Genomic DNA, 20381 nt, shown 5'->3' on the forward strand with positions numbered 1-20381 from the left:
AAATGCATATATTAGTGAAAACAGCATACAAAATGTTTGCATTAGATTAGGAAAAATTGCTTTGCAAAACTATAGGGAAAATATCAGGAGCAGTTCACACTAAAATGCTGGTGGATTTTCATGGGGAGTTTGCAAAAGATCACAGACTGATGTGGAAATATGGAGAACTGAACTTGAGACTGGAATCTGAAACTGACATATTTGCTCTTCCTTAGTTGTGATGCATAGCAGTAAAATATTTCTGATATAAATTTGAGCCTCCAATTGAGCAGAACACTAAATGAAGAATATAGAAATATTTCTTAATACGGCTGCCTTGGGGGCACACAAGCTTTTAGTGTGTGGAGAACATCAGAAAACCTAGATTTGGAGCATGCAACTCAAAAATATATATACAATAACTGACACATAGCCAGAGCTGCATACAACCCATTTAGACCAAATTACTTGGATTTCAGCCAGTTTAGTACTTTGACTTTACTGAGTTGCGGTTCATGTTGGTAATTTCCTGTCTAGATTAAATGTATTGTTTGTTATCCTGCAGTACATACTGAAAAACAGTAAAATAATTTGTCTGGTTACTCTCTGGAAGTTTATTGTAGCAAGTGTTCTGTTTTTAAGTATAAATGTACTATAGTAATCTTATCACAGCACATCTGTAAAGAGAGGGGCATTGGCATCACAGTCATCACTAGCTGGTAGTGAGAAAGCTTCTCTTTTACTTACTTAGAGGAATGTACATGTTCAAATGTGTGGCCTTTAAAATAGAGTTAAAGCATACTTTCCCCCAAACACTATAATTTTTCTCGCATGCAATTTTTTTATGTATATACCTGCAGCCTTCAAATAAGTTCTTAATACTTGCTTTGTTCATTTATTTCAAGTATGGCTAACCCAAACGTCACCCACCCACCCTGTGGTGGGTGGGGGGCTGCAACAGATGCCCCAGCTTCATCATAGTGGATGGTAGTAATATAACCCCTACATAAGATGTTGGTGGCTTTCCCCCAAAGTGGCATATCAAAGACAAAACCCAAAGCAATCCCACCTTCTGCATTAGCCAGCAGCAGCACTTGGGATATAGCAGTAGATGTGCCATGTTGTTCCTCTATATCCCCTCGTTAGGATTGCCCTGTTAAGCAGACAAACAAGGTCTTAACCTAGCACCAATTATTTGCTTTACTGAATGTTTTAATTCTGGATGTATTTAATGCTATGATGGTACTGCTGTATTGTGTATTTTAATTATGCATGGCTATCTTATAATTGATTTTATGCTTGTCAGCTGCTTAGAAGCCACTTTGGCATGCCATCAGTATATTAATTAATTAGTTAATTATAAAGGGAAAGTGTGTTAAATTGCTGTTCTCATGTCTAACAGCATCAGCTGCTTACTAGATCTGTTCTTCCCCTCCAGTTGTACCCAGTTCCGTAATCTCTTTGTAGAGATACATAGTTTTGTTTATTGTAAAATAGCAACAATAGCAGCAGTTTGAATAGATGCCTCTTCCACTAAAATCTTCACACTTTTCCTTACCGTAGATGTACAAAAGCAAGTGAGTGACACAACCTTCCCCAACCTGGTATTCTACAAATATTTTGAACTACAGTTCCCATCACCCCAGGCTGAGGTGACCAGGGCTGGTGGGAACTGTAGCTCAAAACACCATGTTCAGGAATATAATATAATAATAAGGGTGAGATAGTGGAACAAATCTAGGTTTGCGGGCAAACAGCAAGTACGCAGACTTCAATCTTTAAACCTTCTGAGAACCATACTGAGTACCATATTGGCTTAATTCCATTAAAACAAACAATTCAGAGGAAGGTTTTGCTCTATCCCCCAGTCCCCCCCCCCCCGGTTCTTCACCGCTTTTCTCAAAGTCCCATGCTTTTTATCACCCCACATATGAGAATGAGAGGTTGGTTAAAAGCTTTTAATAGGTGTGAGCACCACACAAAAGAGTGGGTGTCTTAAATATATACACAGAGCTTCATGCCTTCTTAGAGAATTACTAGAAAGAGGAATATTTCATTATAAGAAAATGTAGGATCCTAGCTCTCAAAGATTGGACATCACAGACTTGATAATAGGCGGACATAGCTTGACGTTTTCACTTAGAAAATGTCTGCTTGATGCCATAGCATGTTATAGCTTCTGTTGTTATTACTTCTGCTGCTGCTGCTACCACCACTACTACTTTTTAATATTAATTTATTACTAACAGGAAAAGCAGCTATTATGTGTATCGTATATTATTTATAGTGTACCTATTGCCTTGACTGATATACCTTCCTTGTGAACTTCTTACATGGAGCATTCAGAATACTTTATTGCAGCTATCCATGTGCATAGAGTTAGCAGTTTTACTCAGAAGCCAATCTTACCAAGATCAGCAGGTTTACTTCAAAATAAGTGTTATAGGATCACACTATTAATATAGCATAACTATGTGAGGTTTTTAACAACCTTAATATCTTTAATTGATAATACTGAACATGCAGGAAATGATTGCCATCTGCAGCTTCAAACTTGCATCAAAATCTGGGCACCTTAAAGACTTAACACATTTATTTTGACATCAGCATGTAATTACGTGATACCGTATTGCATTGCATTAATCCTATTAATTGCATGGAAACTATGTGTGGATCTTCTGGTTTTTAAGAAAGAACATAAGGGAAAGCAATTTGTCAGATATAAGGCTAATGGGATAATTTCTTCAGGTCACTGCCAGGACAGTAACCCCTGAAGACTGAAAAGCCCAGTTCAATCTCCAGCAGTGACTTTCCCTAATAATGAATTAATTGTGTGTGTGAACTCTGATCCAAGGGGCAGGCGTGTGACCTCTTCACACTGATAAGTAGCTTTTCTTTCGCCCAGAACAACCCCGTTCCCTAAAAGACTACATTGATAGCAACCATGTGGGGTTTGACTCATAATCCTCTGTGCAGGATTCCAGGAAGTTCAGACTGTGTAGAGTTTCAAAACAGGGTGGCTAATCCATACTTCGATGTTGTCAGCTCACAAAGTTTGCGTCAGGCAATAAAATAATGCCATGGTGTCATATGAACCATCTTGGACACTAAGGTCTTCAGGGGAAACTCTGCTCAGTGATCTAGCATTTCGAGCAGACGAGGGGAGTATAGCAAGGGTAGCCAACACATGTTCTGGACAACAACTCCCATCATCTTCAATCAGCCTGGTCAATGCTCAGGGGTGATAGTTATAATCCAGAACATCTGGAGGGTACCACAGTGGCTGCATCTGGAGTAGGGCTTTTCCACAATGCTGTCAGAATTAGGGAACTCCCTCATCAGGGTTCTCACTAGACCAGGAGGAATCAAGATGCTGCCCCCACACAATGTTGCTGGAGTACAGTTTCTAGCATCCCTGAGCATTGACTATAGTGCTAGCTGGGGTTCATGCGAGTTGGACTCCCAACAGCATCTGGAGGGTATCACATTGGCCAGCCCTGCACAGGTTTTATGTAACCTGTTAAAATCCTATCTTTGATGGGCTTAGAATAGGCTTCTAAAAATGATGCTGTCATAGGACATTTACAAAACAACTCCTCCTTTGCCATTGCTTTGGATTACACAGTACTGTTTTTTAAGTGTCATTCTCATGCTTGGTTGTTTCAAAGCTATACATTGCTATGAGTAATAGCTAAAAAAGCAGCCAGCACATTTAGATCAGTAGCAGCAGCAGCAGTAGTTTGTTGTGATCAGACTGCACAATATGACTTGAAAAGTGGTCCAGTAATGTTAACAGCATAGTTAGCATACTTCTCAGCATTTTTAACCATAGACAGTTCTCAAACAATAATTTGTTACTGAGAAACTCTCAGGTGGTGATATCGGCTTCAGTACAATTCCAGTGAGATGGAAATAGGGCAAATGTATGTGAGGAAAGCAGACAGCACATGATAGTGGGAATAGTTTTGGTGCTCTCATGTTCCCAGTTTCTTTACCCACAACCACATTTGAAATTGTTGTGGTAACCCTGCATCTGAGATGTACCATTGCCACTATCTAGTTACTTGATGGTTAGTGATGTGGTCCTGTGAGCCGAAACATTTTTCCAAGGGACAGTATGATTGATTTGAGCTGGGGCTCTTTTGATTATTTAAGAGTAACCAAACAATGAAGAATGTTCCAGTTGTACGCTGGCTGCTGGCTCGAAAGGTTAGCTATCAAATCAATTCTTCATCAGAACAGGAGAAACACTTCTAACAATAGGTTTAAGTGGTTTATTTATAATTTAAAGAACACCATGCTGTTGAGTCCTCCCCACCTCACGATCTAGCCCAGCTCATGTTCTTCTTGTTGTATAACATTGGGACATTCTGCACAGAGTGTCACTTTCACATCTGAGTGGACATGCACAGCCTTGGTTTTCATGGCAAAACCACCAGAACGCCTATATTACGCAAATCCAATTGAAAAAAATACGTCAACGTAATAGGCTGTATTATAACAACTGCAAAGTTATTTACTAGAAACTACTTATCAAAAATTAGATACAGCTTCTCATAGTGTCAAAATCAGCATCGTGACATAATATATTAAAATGTAGCTTATGCAGTTGACAACCAAGTCCAGTATGTACAAAATACAAATCCTATTTTGTCTGTGCCGTAATACATTAATTTCTAACTTCTTCATCTTCTCTTGTATTTTTCTGTCTGGTGTATTCCTTAGAAGAGTGACAATCACAATGTTGATTTTGACACTATGAGAAGCTGTATCTAATTTTTGAGAAGTAAAGGTAAAGGAACCCCTGACAATTAACTCCAGTCGTGAACGACTCTGGGGTTGTAGCGTTCATCTCACTTTAAAGGCCGAGGGAGCTGACGTTTGTCCGCTTCCGCAGACAGTTTTTCTGGGTCATATGGCCAGCATGAATAAGCTGCTTCTGGCAAAACCAGAGAACTGCATGGAAATGCCATTTTGAGAAGTAAGGTAAAGGTAAAGGGACCCCTGACCACTAGATCCAGTCATGACCGACTCTGGGGTTGCGGCGTTCATCTCGCTTTATTGGCTGAGGGAGCCGGTGTACAACTTCCAGGTCATGTGGCCAGCATGACTAAGCCAGAGCAGTGCACAGAAACACCGTTTACCTTCACGCCGGAGCGGTACCTATTTATCTACTTGCACTTTGACGTGCTTTTGAACTGCTAGGTTGGCAGGAGCTGGGACTGAACAACAGGAGCTGACCCTGTTGTGGGGATTTGAACCACCGACCTTCTGATCGGCAAGTCCTAGGCTCTGTGGTTTAACCCACAGCGCCACCCGTGTCCCTATTTTTTTTTGAGAAGTAGTTTCTAGTAAATAACTTTGCAATTGTTATCGTATTATGCTTACGTATTTTTTTCAATTGGTTTTCATGGCAGCAAGTAATGATGGGGAACAGCATGATGCTGTGACAGGAGAATCCTCTACCATTACAAACATGAGTCAGGAATGTAAATGATCACTCCTTGCTATGGCCCTTTCCTGCTGCAAAGCACCTTTGTCTCATTTAAAACTACTCTGCTGTAACCATTGAAGTAGCAATTTGCTCTTAAATGTCCTGCCATACAATCTGGAAGCCTTTTTAAAAAGAAAAAATGTTTTCTGAAAGCACATTTACATATTACTCATTGCAATCACATTCTTAAATGGGCTGAAAAGTAAGCATGAAGGTTTTCCTCTGTCTAATACAATCTTGGTGTCATGCCTAGTTTGGCCCTGAGATAAGTGGCTGTCGGGACATTTGCATCACCTAAAACAAAGCATGATTGTCTTATCTGCCCTGCTGCCTTCCCCCCTCCCCCCAAAAAACACCTGTGTTTTTTTATTAGCTGATTTAATCTGTTAGTTAAGTAAAACTCATAAAATTAATCAATTAAGATTTCTTAAGTCAGTGAAGAACCCTAAACTACATGGCACACTACACTAACTAGAAAGACGGTCTGCTCAGAGGAACAGTAGCAGCAGATGGGGGGAGAGTTGCGTGGCAATACCTGCCCCCTCCCATAGATGGGTAAATAAAGACACGGACACCAGAATTTAGGTTAAATGAAAATGTAAGGATGGGATGCTAGCTCTGTTCCCTGTCCCTGTTGCACTCTACTTCTTGAAGGAAATCTGTCTGCAGTGGAGAAGCTTCCTCTACTCTTGATTTTGGATAACTTTCACCCATATGATTCTGTGTTCCCAATACTTTCAAATTTGGGTTTCTGTTTTATGTAAGACTAGACTAGAATGTCAGGATACAAACAGAAGCAATTGTGTTAGACATAGATGTCTACAGATGCATGAAGATTCACTGGAGCATCTTCTCTGCTGTCGTTTATTGCACACCCTAAATTGATTTAATTTCTGGACATACATATCCCACTGTTCTTCCATCGTGGATCCCAAGGGACCATATTTTGAAGAATTCACTTCATTACTTTCTTATATTTAAATCCTAGCTTCCTTACTTTTAAAGGAAATGAATTCCTTACTGACAATGCAACTGCTCCAACATCAGTAATACTGTACATTGCAGCAAGGAAGGTTTTCCCTTTCATGTGCTATAGTCCAGGGGTTGCAGTTTGGAGAAGATTGTATCTACTGATGAACCTGTCATTGGGCAAAACCAACAAGAGTATTTCTGTGGGAAGCCTCGATCCTATTAAGACAGTGTAGGAGCACAGGAAAGACCATTGGGGAAGAACCAGGCTGAAATTAAACAAATGCCAATTAAAAATTATTCATCCTTCCTGATGATGCTTGTTTTTAACTTTTTGTGCTTTTATAGTATGGTTTTTTATCTTTTTAATGTTGCAGACCACTTTGATATATTTTAATGGTTTGACAGTATATAAATATATTTACAAATAAATAATAACTTAATAAGTGTTAACCAAAACACATGTACATAAATATTCAAGTAAAATATAAGCACATTTTAAAACATAGGTTTAAGCGCCCTTTAATATTCAGTTGCTCATTGTCAGCATTACCAAGATGTTACATATTCTGTATGCCTAAAATTTGGAGGTGAACAGTGTTCTAAAGCATAAGAGAAGAATTTTTCACTAGGGGTGGGGCAGAAATGGATTCAGCTTGCATTTAAAGGTGAACATCTAGAATTCCATCTTTCGAAACAGTCAGGAACTGAAACAGCCATCATTTGAAAGCCGCACATATCCAGATTTTGTAATACAGTTCTCCAGCCAAGTAATACCGTATGTTCAAAAATTTACATATGCTAGGGTAAAGTGTGTCTACAGATGCATATAATGGTGGAAATAACATCCAAAAATGGGTGCAAAAATGTGCATTTTAGGATAAATTCACACTAAGATGCTTATTAATTTTCATGAAGACTTTAAAAAATATAAATAAATAAATTTACAGGGAAATCTGGAGAACTTAAGACTAGAAAAATGAGAGAAAATGAAATTGATAGATCTGCCTATCCTTATATACCACCCTTTTTACAATGTTAATTCATCCTTGTTTCTCCACAAGGTCAACTCCAAAGCAAGCAATTTTTTTTCTTAACTGGTTGCAACAAGTATATGTAGATGGCGTAATGGAACTTGGAAGTTTTCACCATCCATACAAAGCCCTTAACTAGTTATCTCACAGTAGGCTGCTTCTTTTAAAAAAAATAAAATCGCACAAACATGATTGAAAACATTTAATGTTGTTGGATGCTTTCAGGGCAATTCCAGGTTAACAGGACATCAGGAAAATGTAAAAAGCAGCTCTTTGTGTAACAAAAATATCAAATCTTTATTTTTGTGTGGTTCTCATTCAGTTTACTACAATGCTGGGGCAGGAAAAGAATGACATATATAGACTATTCTGTTATTATGTCAGCGATAGGTTTAGTCTCCAAACAAACTGTATGGGGAAGGTTATGTTTTGGAATAACATCCTGTGTTTTCACGCTGCCCAGCTCTTTAGTGACAGTCTGAGGTTGCATTGTATTAACCCAAGGCATTTTCCAACGTTAATTGATATCCCAGGTTTGTCCAGAGGAAAATCTACAGCTCCCCACAACATGCTTGACAAGTTATTATATTTATTTTGGTCAAAGCCTCGGTGCACAGGATCCCTCATGGAGGTGGTCTATTATTGGAGTCCCATATGCTTTTTGTTTGGGAAGAAAGCAGTCACTGTGTCATACTGTTACAGAGGGTATTCTTTTTCAAGGATGTTGTTCCCTTGAGGACTATATCATGCCAGAATTCCGAAGTCTAATAAGACCTTTTGTAGCTCTTATTGTGCAAAGGGTCTGGGAGGGAGGCAAGAGTTAAACAACAAGAAAAAAGAGAGGTAATTTAAGAAACGATAGCAGACCACATGTTGAAGAATGTGAACATCAGAGAAGAAAAGAGTAAAAGTGAACCTGCTGTTCTTTTTTATCTACTATCTATGCAAGGATATGATCTCTCACAATACCCATACATTTTATGAAATGGTTAATAAGCAGTGAAAGACATTTTTAATACAAAAAAAGGTTAATTTTCTGGTTCTTAGCAGTCTCTGAAATAAGTGAAACATTCAGAGTACTGGAGAAACTGGAGAGCCATTTGTATGATTCCTGGAGGCCTGCAGTGACTTTAAAGCAGAGGGAAAGGGACTTTTTAAGCTCAGGGGCTGTTCTCCTTTGTGGCTAATCTTCTGGGGGCCACATGGTAGTAGTGGGCAGGGCCAATGCAAAAACCTCACTAGCTAGAATCCACAGACATCCAGTGAAGCTGAAAAATTCAAAACTATGGCACTTGCTCCAAGAGCAGGCGACAATAGTCACTAACTTGGGCAATTTCCTCTACTATTAGAGCTTTAGCAGGATACATCAGTTGACTATGCATGACTATAAAGGATACATGACTAACAAAAAGGAGAAATACTTTCCTTTTGCTTCCATGGCACAATTGTGGAAATAAAATTGGCTAGTCAACATGTGACCTTCTTTCTTTTTAACCCCACCCCCACCCCACAGCATTTGGTTCCACCACAACGCATTTGCATCAATGAAGAATCAATGAACCTTTTGAGTCTCTACACATCCCCTTCTTTGCCCAACATCACTTTAGGACTTCCAGCTGTGCAACCACAACTCAGTGTAAGTAATCGATTTAGGGGGTATTTTCATTGGCTTTGGATATGGATCACTCAAGGTATATCAGTTCTTTTAGATTGCATAACGTTCTCTCAGGAAGTTACCGTATTTCAAGACAATGTTGGACTGGTTCTAGGCAATGCCACTGTTAAATTTTGTACCAGATAGGGAGGTCCTTTGTCTTTACTGATGGCAACCCTCTTTTTGAAGGGCTGTGAGAGGTCAGTCTTCTGTTTGAAGGACTCTCTGGTCCAAGTCCAGTTTAAAGACAAAGAAAGAACAGGGATCCATCAAGAGTTAGACAGCAGACTGGGCAGACACACAGATTGTCTGGTGAAAGTATTCCTCACTGTTGTGAGTAGGGATAGAGAAGTTCACTTTTTTCTCAGCAGACCAACTCAACTTGATGCTTCCGAACTTGTTTATGGATTGGAATGCAACTTCCAGTTGGATTATACATTTATTTATACCACCAATTACACACACACACACACAATCTAGAAATAGCAAATTCATAAATCGATAAATGTGTATTTTACATTAAAAGTGTGTCATTTAAGTGTGGGCTGTTCATGCATTCTTTAAAAATCCATACAAAGTTTTCATTCTGTCACACCTGGAATATTCAACATGATATGGTTGGATTCTAGCTGCCATCAACTCCAGCCAGCAAGACCAATGGACAAGGATGATGGGAGTTGTAGCCCAACAACATCTGGGAGCAACCATGTTGGCTACCCCCATGTTATACTCCAAACTAAATCCTCAAGGACACAATAGACCAACAGGTCTCCCTGTTCTCCTTCATGTTTCTCCTCCCACTGCTTTTCTCTAAACTGAGCTTTTCAGACATGGTTGTCCACCTGGGGATAAGTGGCTGTTATAAGAGAAGAACACAAAAGAGAAATGGCTGCTTGCCATTAAGCAACCCTTAACCACCTGCATTCCAAATGATGCCCTGCCTCATAGGCACATCTCTTCTTAGATGTTTCCTGGAGACCATGGTCTCAACTGACCTCCAAACTTAGTTTGTACTGTGGAAATAGTGAGTTACTCTCAACTAATTTGATACTGGTTCATCTGCCTTCATTCTCTGGCCTTCTTTTGTTTGTTTAACTATCATTTTCATTGATACAGGCATCAGCGCCATTCAAAGAAAAACAGAAGTGTGAGACCCAGACAATCAGGCAAGGAGTAGTTTTGCCAGGACAGTACAGAGGAAGCATCTCTTCACCTTCTGCCCCTCAGCCAATTGTCCTAGAAGGAAAGCCTAACAGTAGCCACCAAGCTCTCCTCCAGCATTTGTTACTGAAGGAACAAATGAGGCAGCAGAAACTCCTGGCTCCAGGTAATTAGCAGTGACTATTTATGGGCAGATTCTTCCTTTTTGAGAATGAACATGTTATAAAGGAATATCAGGAGCTCCTTTAGACCAAAGCCAGACTACTTGTCCATCTAGTCCAATTTTGTCAAGTCTGACCCACCGCAGCCTTTCAGGGTCTCAGCCAAAGGTCTGGTTACTTGGTCCTTTTAACTGGAAATGCCAGGGATTGGAGATGGAATCTTCTGCACAAAGGCATATCTAGAGGTTGGCAAAACCAGCCCTGTCAGAGCAGGTGGCACAAAAATCATGTGTGGGTTGCCATACGTCCGGGTTTCCCCAGACGTTTTAGTGATTTTTGGAATTTTCAGAAATTCCAAATGCTATTTCCAGTGGACAAATACCAGACATATATCAGCCCTAATATTATGCATATGTGTGTGGCAACACACCACTGCTATCCTGGCAAGATCAAACACGGGAGAAGCTTCGCATCCTTCTCACATCATGGTACAAAGGCGTGCATGTATTTTTTCTGTACTTCCACCTCACCTCACCCTTCAAGTACTTGGGTCACATAAAACATAGTAATTTCTTATGCAGCCATTGCGGTAAAGTGTTTTTTTCCTGGTGTGTGTGTGTGCATGCTGATACAGCTGTTTGCCAAGGGTGTAAGGCAAAGGCGAAACTAGGCTTTATTTCACCTGGGTCAAAGACCCAATTTGGCACACTCACCCACACACATTTGCTTACACACACAGGCTGGAAGCTTCAACGGCGCCTCTCTGGAAACTTCACCTGGGGCAAAAAAAACTAGCTAGCCCCTCTCCCATAGCAATGGGAGCAATGTGTACACCCCCTTAGCTCTGTTTTCTCACTGTCAATTCCCCTAAGGAGAAAAAAAATTATCCATTGTGATTCTGCTTTCAAGTCAAAGCTGTTCTGCTCTTTTATTTTCTGGCCCCATGATTTACAAAGCCCATTAGTTTGTATCTGCTGATTAATATATATATATATATATATATATATGCTTTCGTAGATTTTCACGGGTACAGGAATGCAGGTTTTGGTGTCCTCGGGTGTCTTCCCGTGTAAAAGTTGGGGTGTCTAGGCGACGTTTCGACGAGGTCTCACTCGTCATCTTCAGGCTGGTGCTTTCGGCTTCTTGTTACTGGAACAGAGCGGGATCTCAATGTTTGAGTTCCTATAAATACTGTAGAGGGGGTGTGGTGTCTAGCCTCCAATGTTCTGGGCAGAGAGGAAGTTCCCAGGCTAGTGTGCCTTTTCTTCTTTTGTTCCTTAATTACTTGAGAGATACCTTGAGTGATTTCTTGAGTGATATCCTGAGTACCACTTAGGTGGGTCATTAGGTGTGGATTAGTTGCTAAAGTCTTTGTGTCTTGACCTCTTGAACTTTGTGAAGAGTTTTCCTGAGAAGATGGCTGTATTGCACTTAGTTGTGCTTTGGCTTGGCTTCGTGTATAGGGGCGAGCTGTGGTTTTGTGGCTTGTGTCAGCCAGATCTGTGTAGGGATTGCAGGGGGGTGCAGCATCCGGAGGTGCCACCATGGATTGGCTACTGGATGGTGTCAGTAATTCATCTGTGGAGAGGGTCTGGGTTTGGGTCTGGTGTGGTTGATTGGTGTTGGCGTTCTGTGTGCCTCTGGATCTGGTGTCAGTTTTTGTGGAGAGGGCTAATTTCCAGATGTCTGGCAAGCGGGATGTGTCGTCACGCTTGTTCATGTTGTGAGGGTGTTTCTCTATCTCGATGGCTTCCATGATTATTCTCTTGTGGTGATGTTCCGTGTTAAAGAGCAATTTGGAATCTGCAAAATTAATTTCGTGTCCTGTTTCTTTCATGTGTTGGAAAAGAGAGGAAGTTTTTTCTTCTTTTTTGACCAAACGCCTGGCTGACAAACGCCTGGCTGACAAAGAACCAAACGCCTGGCTGACAAAGACCACTTGACAACTGAGTTACAGAATCTCTCAAATGTGTTAATTGCCAATGGATACCAGCAAAACAGGATTACGAAGCTAATCCAAAAGGAAACACCCCCCAAAAACCAAGACACAGAAGAAAACAATGGCATGGCCCTCCTTCCTTATATCAAGGGCACTACAGATAAAATTAGCAAAATCCTCCATAAACACAATATCAAAACAGCCTTTTGCACCAACCAAAAAATAGCCAATATCCTCAGAAACCCCAAGGATAAAATCCAGTTGGAAAACCAAGGGATCTATGAAATACCCTGCAAAGTCTGCCCAGCCACGTACATTGGACAAACAAACAGACGAATAAATGCACGTATCGCAGAACACAAGAATGCCGTCAAAAAAGAAGAAAAAACTTCCTCTCTTTTCCAACACATGAAAGAAACAGGACACGAAATTAATTTTGCAGATTCCAAATTGCTCTTTAACACGGAACATCACCACAAGAGAATAATCATGGAAGCCATCGAGATAGAGAAACACCCTCACAACATGAACAAGCGTGACGACACATCCCGCTTGCCAGACATCTGGAAATTAGCCCTCTCCACAAAAACTGACACCAGATCCAGAGGCACACAGAACGCCAACACCAATCAACCACACCAGACCCAAACCCAGACCCTCTCCACAGATGAATTACTGACACCATCCAGTAGCCAATCCATGGTGGCACCTCCGGATGCTGCACCCCCCTGCAATCCCTACACAGATCTGGCTGACACAAGCCACAAAACCACAGCTCGCCCCTATACACGAAGCCAAGCCAAAGCACAACTAAGTGCAATACAGCCATCTTCTCAGGAAAACTCTTCACAAAGTTCAAGAGGTCAAGACACAAAGACTTTAGCAACTAATCCACACCTAATGACCCACCTAAGTGGTACTCAGGATATCACTCAAGAAATCACTCAAGGTATCTCTCAAGTAATTAAGGAACAAAAGAAGAAAAGGCACACTAGCCTGGGAACTTCCTCTCTGCCCAGAACATTGGAGGCTAGACACCACACCCCCTCTACAGTATTTATAGGAACTCAAACATTGAGATCCCGCTCTGTTCCAGTAACAAGAAGCCGAAAGCACCAGCCTGAAGATGACGAGTGAGACCTCGTCGAAACGTCGCCTAGACACCCCAACTTTTACACGGGAAGACACCCGAGGACACCAAAACCTGCATATATATATATATATATATGTATATATATATATATATATATATTAGTGGGATGGGTTAAGAATATGCAAGCATGGCTGTCACTTCATTAGTTATTACTCTAATTTGTGATTGTCGTCGTTGTTGTTTTAAAAAAGACATATGGACGAGCATTCCTTATAGTGTGATAATTCAAGGCCTCCCGCGCTTGAGTTCCTAAGCTTCTCCAGTCCACATGTTCCTTCATGTTTGGTTTGGAACATCTTAAAAAGACTCCTCAGTGTTATTGATGGGCATATTTGAATATTGGAATGTTGTTGGTTTATAGGAGGGGTGCCTCTTCATCCTCAGTCTCCATTGGCAACAAAAGAAAGAGTCTCACCTGGCTTAAGAGTTGCACATAAGTTACCTAGACACAGGCCACTAAATCGGACCCAATCCGCTCCGCTTCCTCAGAGTACCTTGGCACAACTTGTTATTCAGCAACAGCACCAGCAATTTCTGGAGAAGCAAAAACAGTATCAGCAACAGATCCACATGAACAAAGTAAGTATCCCATTCAAAACCCTAACACACAATGAATACAGTGCTTGTACAGTGTACATGCCATTGAAGAAAAAGGAAAAGCCCTGCATGCCAGTTTACAGTAAGGTTTGCTTATATTAAAAATGGTTTGATAAAAAAAATGTTTGCCAAACCAACTCCCAGAGAAGGTCTCTTGCATCAAACTGCAAGTGCATGCTATTTTTCATTATGTCATTGAAATAAGTATTGTTTTGTATACCCAGATTGTTCCTTTTAATGACCTATTTGTAAACATTAGGCTTTTTGTAAATTGCTCAAGTTACCAAGACTTCTAAACAGCCATTGCTCATTCACATTTGAACTTTTCATTCCGTTATCGCAGATAAAATTATGAAGCTTTCACTGCAAACTGACCGAGCAGAGCTAACAGCTTTTACTTTCAAGGTTATAGGTCAGTTTTGAGGATCACAGTTTAGTAAACTGAAACATGAAGACTATTACCTCCAAACACAAACCCTTTTTGCTGCTTTTCCACTGCCTGCATGAATGCAGTGTAAAGGTTGTCAATGAAATATAGTTTATTGTTTCATCCGAACCAGAAAATGGGAAACTTTGTTTAATTGAAGACTTCTAGTGGCATTCAAGCATGCTGAGAGGAACGAGAATGCTTGCATGGACAGAAAGATCATTCACCTCTCATCTTATTAAGATATAAGCTATATCTCATCTTACTAAAAACACACACATAAACAATAGCAATTTTAATTTTCAATATTTCCTACCAAACAGCTTCAAATTAGTCGCATAAGATCTTGTTCTGAAATTTTGGAAGTAAATTTTTATGTAGAGACAAACCGACAATAAACATTAGCTGGGACTAAGAATGTATATAACTGCCAATGTTTAGTTGGCCTATGTCATAGTTTACTGTGGTGACAGACTATTCTGTCAGGTATTTTATACATCTTTTTAGTGATTTCAACATCTGCTATGCCTATTCCCATAGGCAAGTTATTTAAGAAATTTCTAGGGCTCTGACACAGAATCTCTTCATTATGGCAGTGGATGTGATTGGCAATCACATGAAAGGAAACATAATGAAAAATAAAAAGTATAGGGGAACCAATCTTGCTAGGGAACACTTCCCCCAATGGGTGCTGATTTCTTGGAATCTCTTAAGAATTCCCAACCAAATTAAAAACACAACCTTGAGTTTAAGTACATAGTTTGTACAGTGGTTTGATTATTAAATCTCATCTTAATTAGGAAAAATGAAAACTAGAGAACTTCAAAGTTCAGAGCTGATCCTTGCATGTTAACCCCTCTCAACTTGGGTGTTTTGATTACTCAACTTGGACTCCACTTGGCTTTTCATTTACTATGTGTTCCATATGTTTAATCAAGATGCCATAGGTACATCTTGGTTTTCAAAATATTTCACCTTCCTGCAATTGTCTGAACAAAAGCAAGCTTTTATTACTGATTGAAAGACAGAAGCTCTGTGATTTTTTTCCCAAGGGTGTCCAAAATAAATAGCGATTAGCTACCTTCTAGGTTTTTTTTCTCTCTCAGAAAGAATTAAACCACCATTTCATCTTGCATTTTTTCCTGAGGTTTCTTGCACAGGGTTGTTTGTTTTACAGACCCACTAATAAGCCAAACATAATCCACCAGGTATGCATTATGGTCTGTCAAGTGCCACACAACATCCCTTGATTTTTGCAACTCAGGTCAAGCAGCTTAGTAATGCCCCTGGTGGGCTGCCATACATAGCATGGTGCAAATTTGGTTTGATGGGTCACAAGTTGTGCAGGGTTGTGTTATATGACTGGATCCTTAAAAGCTACTTTGAAGATTCTACTTTGGACAGAAAAAAATGGAATATAAATGTTAATAAATAAGATAGATCTGTATTCATTTGCAACTTTTAACAAACTTTTTTTTTTAATTAAAAATTGTTGTATACAACCATTCATTATCAAATTCCAGGGCAGTTTGTATGATACATTAAAATCAGAAATATTACAAACCACAGCAGAAAAAGTGTAACGTTTCACTAGGTATTAACATTGTTTTGCTAAATAAATAGGTTTTTCATATGCCCCAAAAGATACAACTAACGCCTTTCACATGTCAGGCACCAACCTTACATCTATCACAAACTGAAATAAGTCCAGATGTCATTTTGACTGCAAATGGTATGGAGAGATAATTTTTTTCTCATTTGAAACGAATATAGTTCTTTTAAAAACCAAACAATACTGTAATTTCAGCAACCAGCTATGCTGCAGTATACACATTATTTCTATTGAGTTGTCCCATTCAATATAAAAAGTTGGTTGCTCCATAACAGCCTTTCTCAACCAGGGGTCACCAGATGTTGGTAGACTACAACTCCCATTATCCCCAGCTAGCAGGACCAGTGGTCATGGATGAATTTACTACACAATCATAGTAAACGGAAACGATTGAAATAACCATATATTCATAGCTCAGGGAAATGAAAACCTCCTTGCTGATTGTAAAAATAATAATATTGCACTGAGTGATTTTCTTTTGGAGGAAATTACACGAGCAGGATGCCACCACCAAGAAGGCCTCTTCTTTGGTTGCTACTCACCTTACTTTATTTGCGGAATGCTTGAAGGAGGCAACAGTGGAACTGGGAAAACTCCCGGTCTGAAAAGTTGCCATGTGATACTGTATGAAGAGATGCCCACCTGGATCAACACATTTTAGCAACATCAGGAAAACCACTTAAACATTAAGGATGATCCGGCATCTGCATGAATTGTTTCACACTGTGACAAGTTGTGACTTGTCCCTCAATACTAATCTGTAAAGTGAATAATAATGGCAGCAACGACAAGTTGCTTTGGAAAGCCAATTACCCCACGGGTAAGAATGAAAAGTCCTTGTTTGCACCATGAGTAGTTTTTGCTCATTTTTATTTTTAGCGTAATTGCAATGTCGTGTAAAGACTTTGGAAGTCTTTTACAGTTTTACAGATCACCTCTGGATCAGCACAAGCTCTGATCTATAAGAAGACCTTTGGACTGTTTAGCCTTGCAGAGTTGCAGGAATCAATCGGGTTCTTTTCTTTGATAAAGTTAATAAATCCCAGCTATAAGCCAGCACGGTGACTGGGGTGATAACTAGCAAAAGCTAACCCAGGCCAAAGGTAAAGCTCCCCCCCCCCCCGAATTGTTTCTGCTATAAAAAGAATAAAACAATCAACTGGACCAAAAAGTTTGCCTTACTTCCTTATAGCAGGAGAAGATCCCCCATGGTTTCTTCTGTCATTTGTCAGAGACCATGTGTTTGAAGTGGGAAACAGTATACTTCTTCATTGGAGTCTGAAGTTTATACCTAAGGGATGCAATACACTGACCTTCTCAAAACATTTTAGCTGAAATGCAAATTTTGACATCTCATCCAGAAGTCAGTGGAGAGTTTTGCCCTTGCTTTTGAAAAATGAACATGTGGAAACCTGAACTGGGCTCTCCCTTTTAAAGATAGTCTTTGCTGTTGCCAGATTTAATATACTTCTGTCTAGATGACAGCTTGTTTCCTCGTAGAGTCCTTTGATCACAATTTTTAGAACTCCATTCTGCCCAATAAACGGGATAGTATGTCTGGCAGCTCCAGTTAAACTAATTGTCATAGGTACCAAAAGACTGGCTCTACAACAGAACTCTTACTGTTTTGACTCCTGTTCCTGTCTCTGCAAATAACTTAAAAGATGCAATTTCTACTCGCACCATTGGCACCAGGTTATTGGCATGCATCTAAAAACATTAGAACGGCAGGGAAAGCAAGATAGCGGATATTTTCACGAGCCCTGGAAAGCAATTAATAGAGAGTGTCTTCAGAACTGTATCCAAACTTACTGCATCATATTATGAACACACTGCATGTGATGAATGCACACTCAGATTTGCAATACTGTACACTTTAATGAATATCCTAAATATTTTGAAAAGTGGTTTTCCTTAAGTGCTTGATGTGTTTCACTGAAATCATTTTAGTAATCATTACAAAAAGAACAACAGACCTGTAAGGTAGAATGAGTTTATCATTCTCACACAACAGAGGGAAAAAGTCTCAGCTTGAGGTGTCTGGGCTTTCCTGAGGTGTTGCTCGGCTACAACCCCAGCCACATCAATAAATTGTAAAAATAAAATAAAAAAGAATTGTCAATTAACGGCTACTCCAGCTGGTCTTAGGATAAAAAATTGCCAGAACTTAGAAACAGGTCACAACTAGGAAACCTTGAATATTTTATCCTTTCTTTGTTTGCTATGGATGCTTATGAAAAGCATTAATTTTCAATTAGTAGAGATATTTTCTCTCAAAGATTTGAAGTTGAATGGGAGTGGGACGATATGTTTTTGTTGGATATGCAAGCCTCTGCTTACTGCCACAAGTGGTTAGGTGAGTGGACAGATTTGTGCATAATATTGGTTTTAGCTCAACTGACTAGTATAAATGATGCCCCTTAGGCATTTGTGTCATGCTTTTGGGATTAGTTTGCAGACAGCACACAGGGCAGCTCATCTCTGCACAGTCCTTTATGCTGCTGCTCTTGTTCTTAGGTACACTCAGGGCACTTTGTTCTTTGAATGTCTGTGCAGCGATTTCATTGAAAGGGTTTCAGGAAATTATGGATTTTATGAAAGCTTGCACTTGGGGAAGAATACATGAAAAGACTTGCTGTAAGCAAAATATATAATATATTTATATGGCTTGTGTTCTGCGGCTAGTTTATTTACTTACCATATTTTCATGCGGAGTGAACCAGGTACAGCTGCCTTTTGAAGTCCTTTCTTCGTTAGACTAATTTCTCAAAACGCTTCCTCTGGTGCTGCTTGCTGTTTACTTTGGCTTATACCTATTCCTGACGGTTCAATTTCCTGCAAACAAAAGAAATGAAATGGTCCAGGTTCCATTTGCTGGAAGCTGTTCCACCAAGTAACTTTCTTGGTTTGGATCAGTTGCCAGTACAGTGGTACCTCGGGTTACATACGCTTCAGGTTACATACGTTTCAGGTTACAGACTCCGCTTATCCAGAAATAGTACCTCGGGTTAAGAACTTTGCTTCAGGATGAGAACAGAAGTCGTGCTCTGGCGGCACGGCGGCAGCAGGAGGTCCCATTAGCTAAAGTGGTGCTTCAGGTTAAGAACAGTTTCAGGTTAAGAACGGACCTCCAGAACGAATTAAGTACTTAACCCGAGGTACCACTCTACTGCTTTTGAGAACTGCACTTGGTACAGTTAGCCCAAACGCAGCTGAATGGTCATTATTAAAGTACAGTACTGTCTTCCTAGATCTGTTTGTTTTGTTTTGTGCAGCACTTCATATATTTTAGATTATATATATAAATAAAACAGTACATCTTAATGATTGCCTCCTTTGAATACAAGTTAAGGGTCCTATTTCCACCAAAATATGAGGGTAGATTACCTTTCATGTTGAGTGTTAGAATTCTGTGGGCTTCATGCAGCCAAAGTTAATAGGGTTCAAATCATCCATGAAGGTCCCTGGGTGATATTGGTCCAGACAACATCTCTTAGCCTAACCTAACCTCACAGGGTTGTTGTGGGGATAAAGTGGGGAGAAGGAAAACCATGTACACCACCTTGAGCTCCTTGGAAGATAAAGCTGGTGTATAAATATTGTGCCATTAACAGTACTTTAGCCAAGCATGGAAATCATCCCTCTTGCTCTTTTTACACTGTGCCCAGGCATCTAGCCTTCTCTTGCTACACTGCAGCCTTGTTCTGGTTACTCCAGGTCCCCCAAGCCCAATTCTTCTTCCCTGTCCAAACTTGACAGGCCACAAACAATTCCATGCTGTTTCACCCCAGTACTTTGTGTGCCTCTGTTCAAATGCAACCCTAGCTCTGATAGATCTCTCCAGCTTTCTCCTTTGTGCTGGCTTTGAAGCAGCCAGATTCACAGTTCTTGCGTGTCGAGGTCCCCAGGGCCACCCCAATAACTCACACATCACACAGAATTTTTTGTTTAAGATTTTTGGCATAATTTTGGCCACAACTTTATTAAAATACAAATTTGTGAGTAGTTGCTTAGGCATTGGTTGTGACTATCTGCCCCCACCATGGGGGACAGACTGACATTCCGCACGATGCGAAAGTCAGAATAGGGGAATACACTTGGGGGTTACGCGGAGCAGGGAACCTGCCCTCACCCCAAATGCAACCAGGAGCTCATTGCTATGGCCCGAGCCCCCTTGACAGAGTGGACAAGCAATAGTTAG

The 20381-nt window shown here is 40.1% G+C and overlaps 1 protein-coding gene across 5 annotated transcripts in view; it reads left to right on the top strand.

The window, feature by feature from the left end:
• Positions 1-20381, top strand: part of HDAC9 (histone deacetylase 9) — a 469199-nt gene that overhangs the window by 263131 nt on the left and 185687 nt on the right. For all 5 annotated transcript variants that reach the window (XM_083705231.1, XM_083705235.1, XM_083705232.1 and 2 more), the window contains 3 exons: positions 8990-9112; positions 10247-10457; positions 13906-14123. In XM_083705231.1, coding sequence (XP_083561357.1) covers positions 8990-9112; positions 10247-10457; positions 13906-14123 — 552 coding nt within the window. The remainder of the gene's footprint in view (positions 1-8989; positions 9113-10246; positions 10458-13905; positions 14124-20381) is intronic.

The sequence above is a fragment of the Podarcis gaigeae genome (genome assembly GCF_964106915.1).
Source record: "Podarcis gaigeae genome assembly, chromosome: 12".
In the NCBI taxonomy this organism is placed as follows: domain Eukaryota; kingdom Metazoa; phylum Chordata; class Lepidosauria; order Squamata; family Lacertidae; genus Podarcis; species Podarcis gaigeae.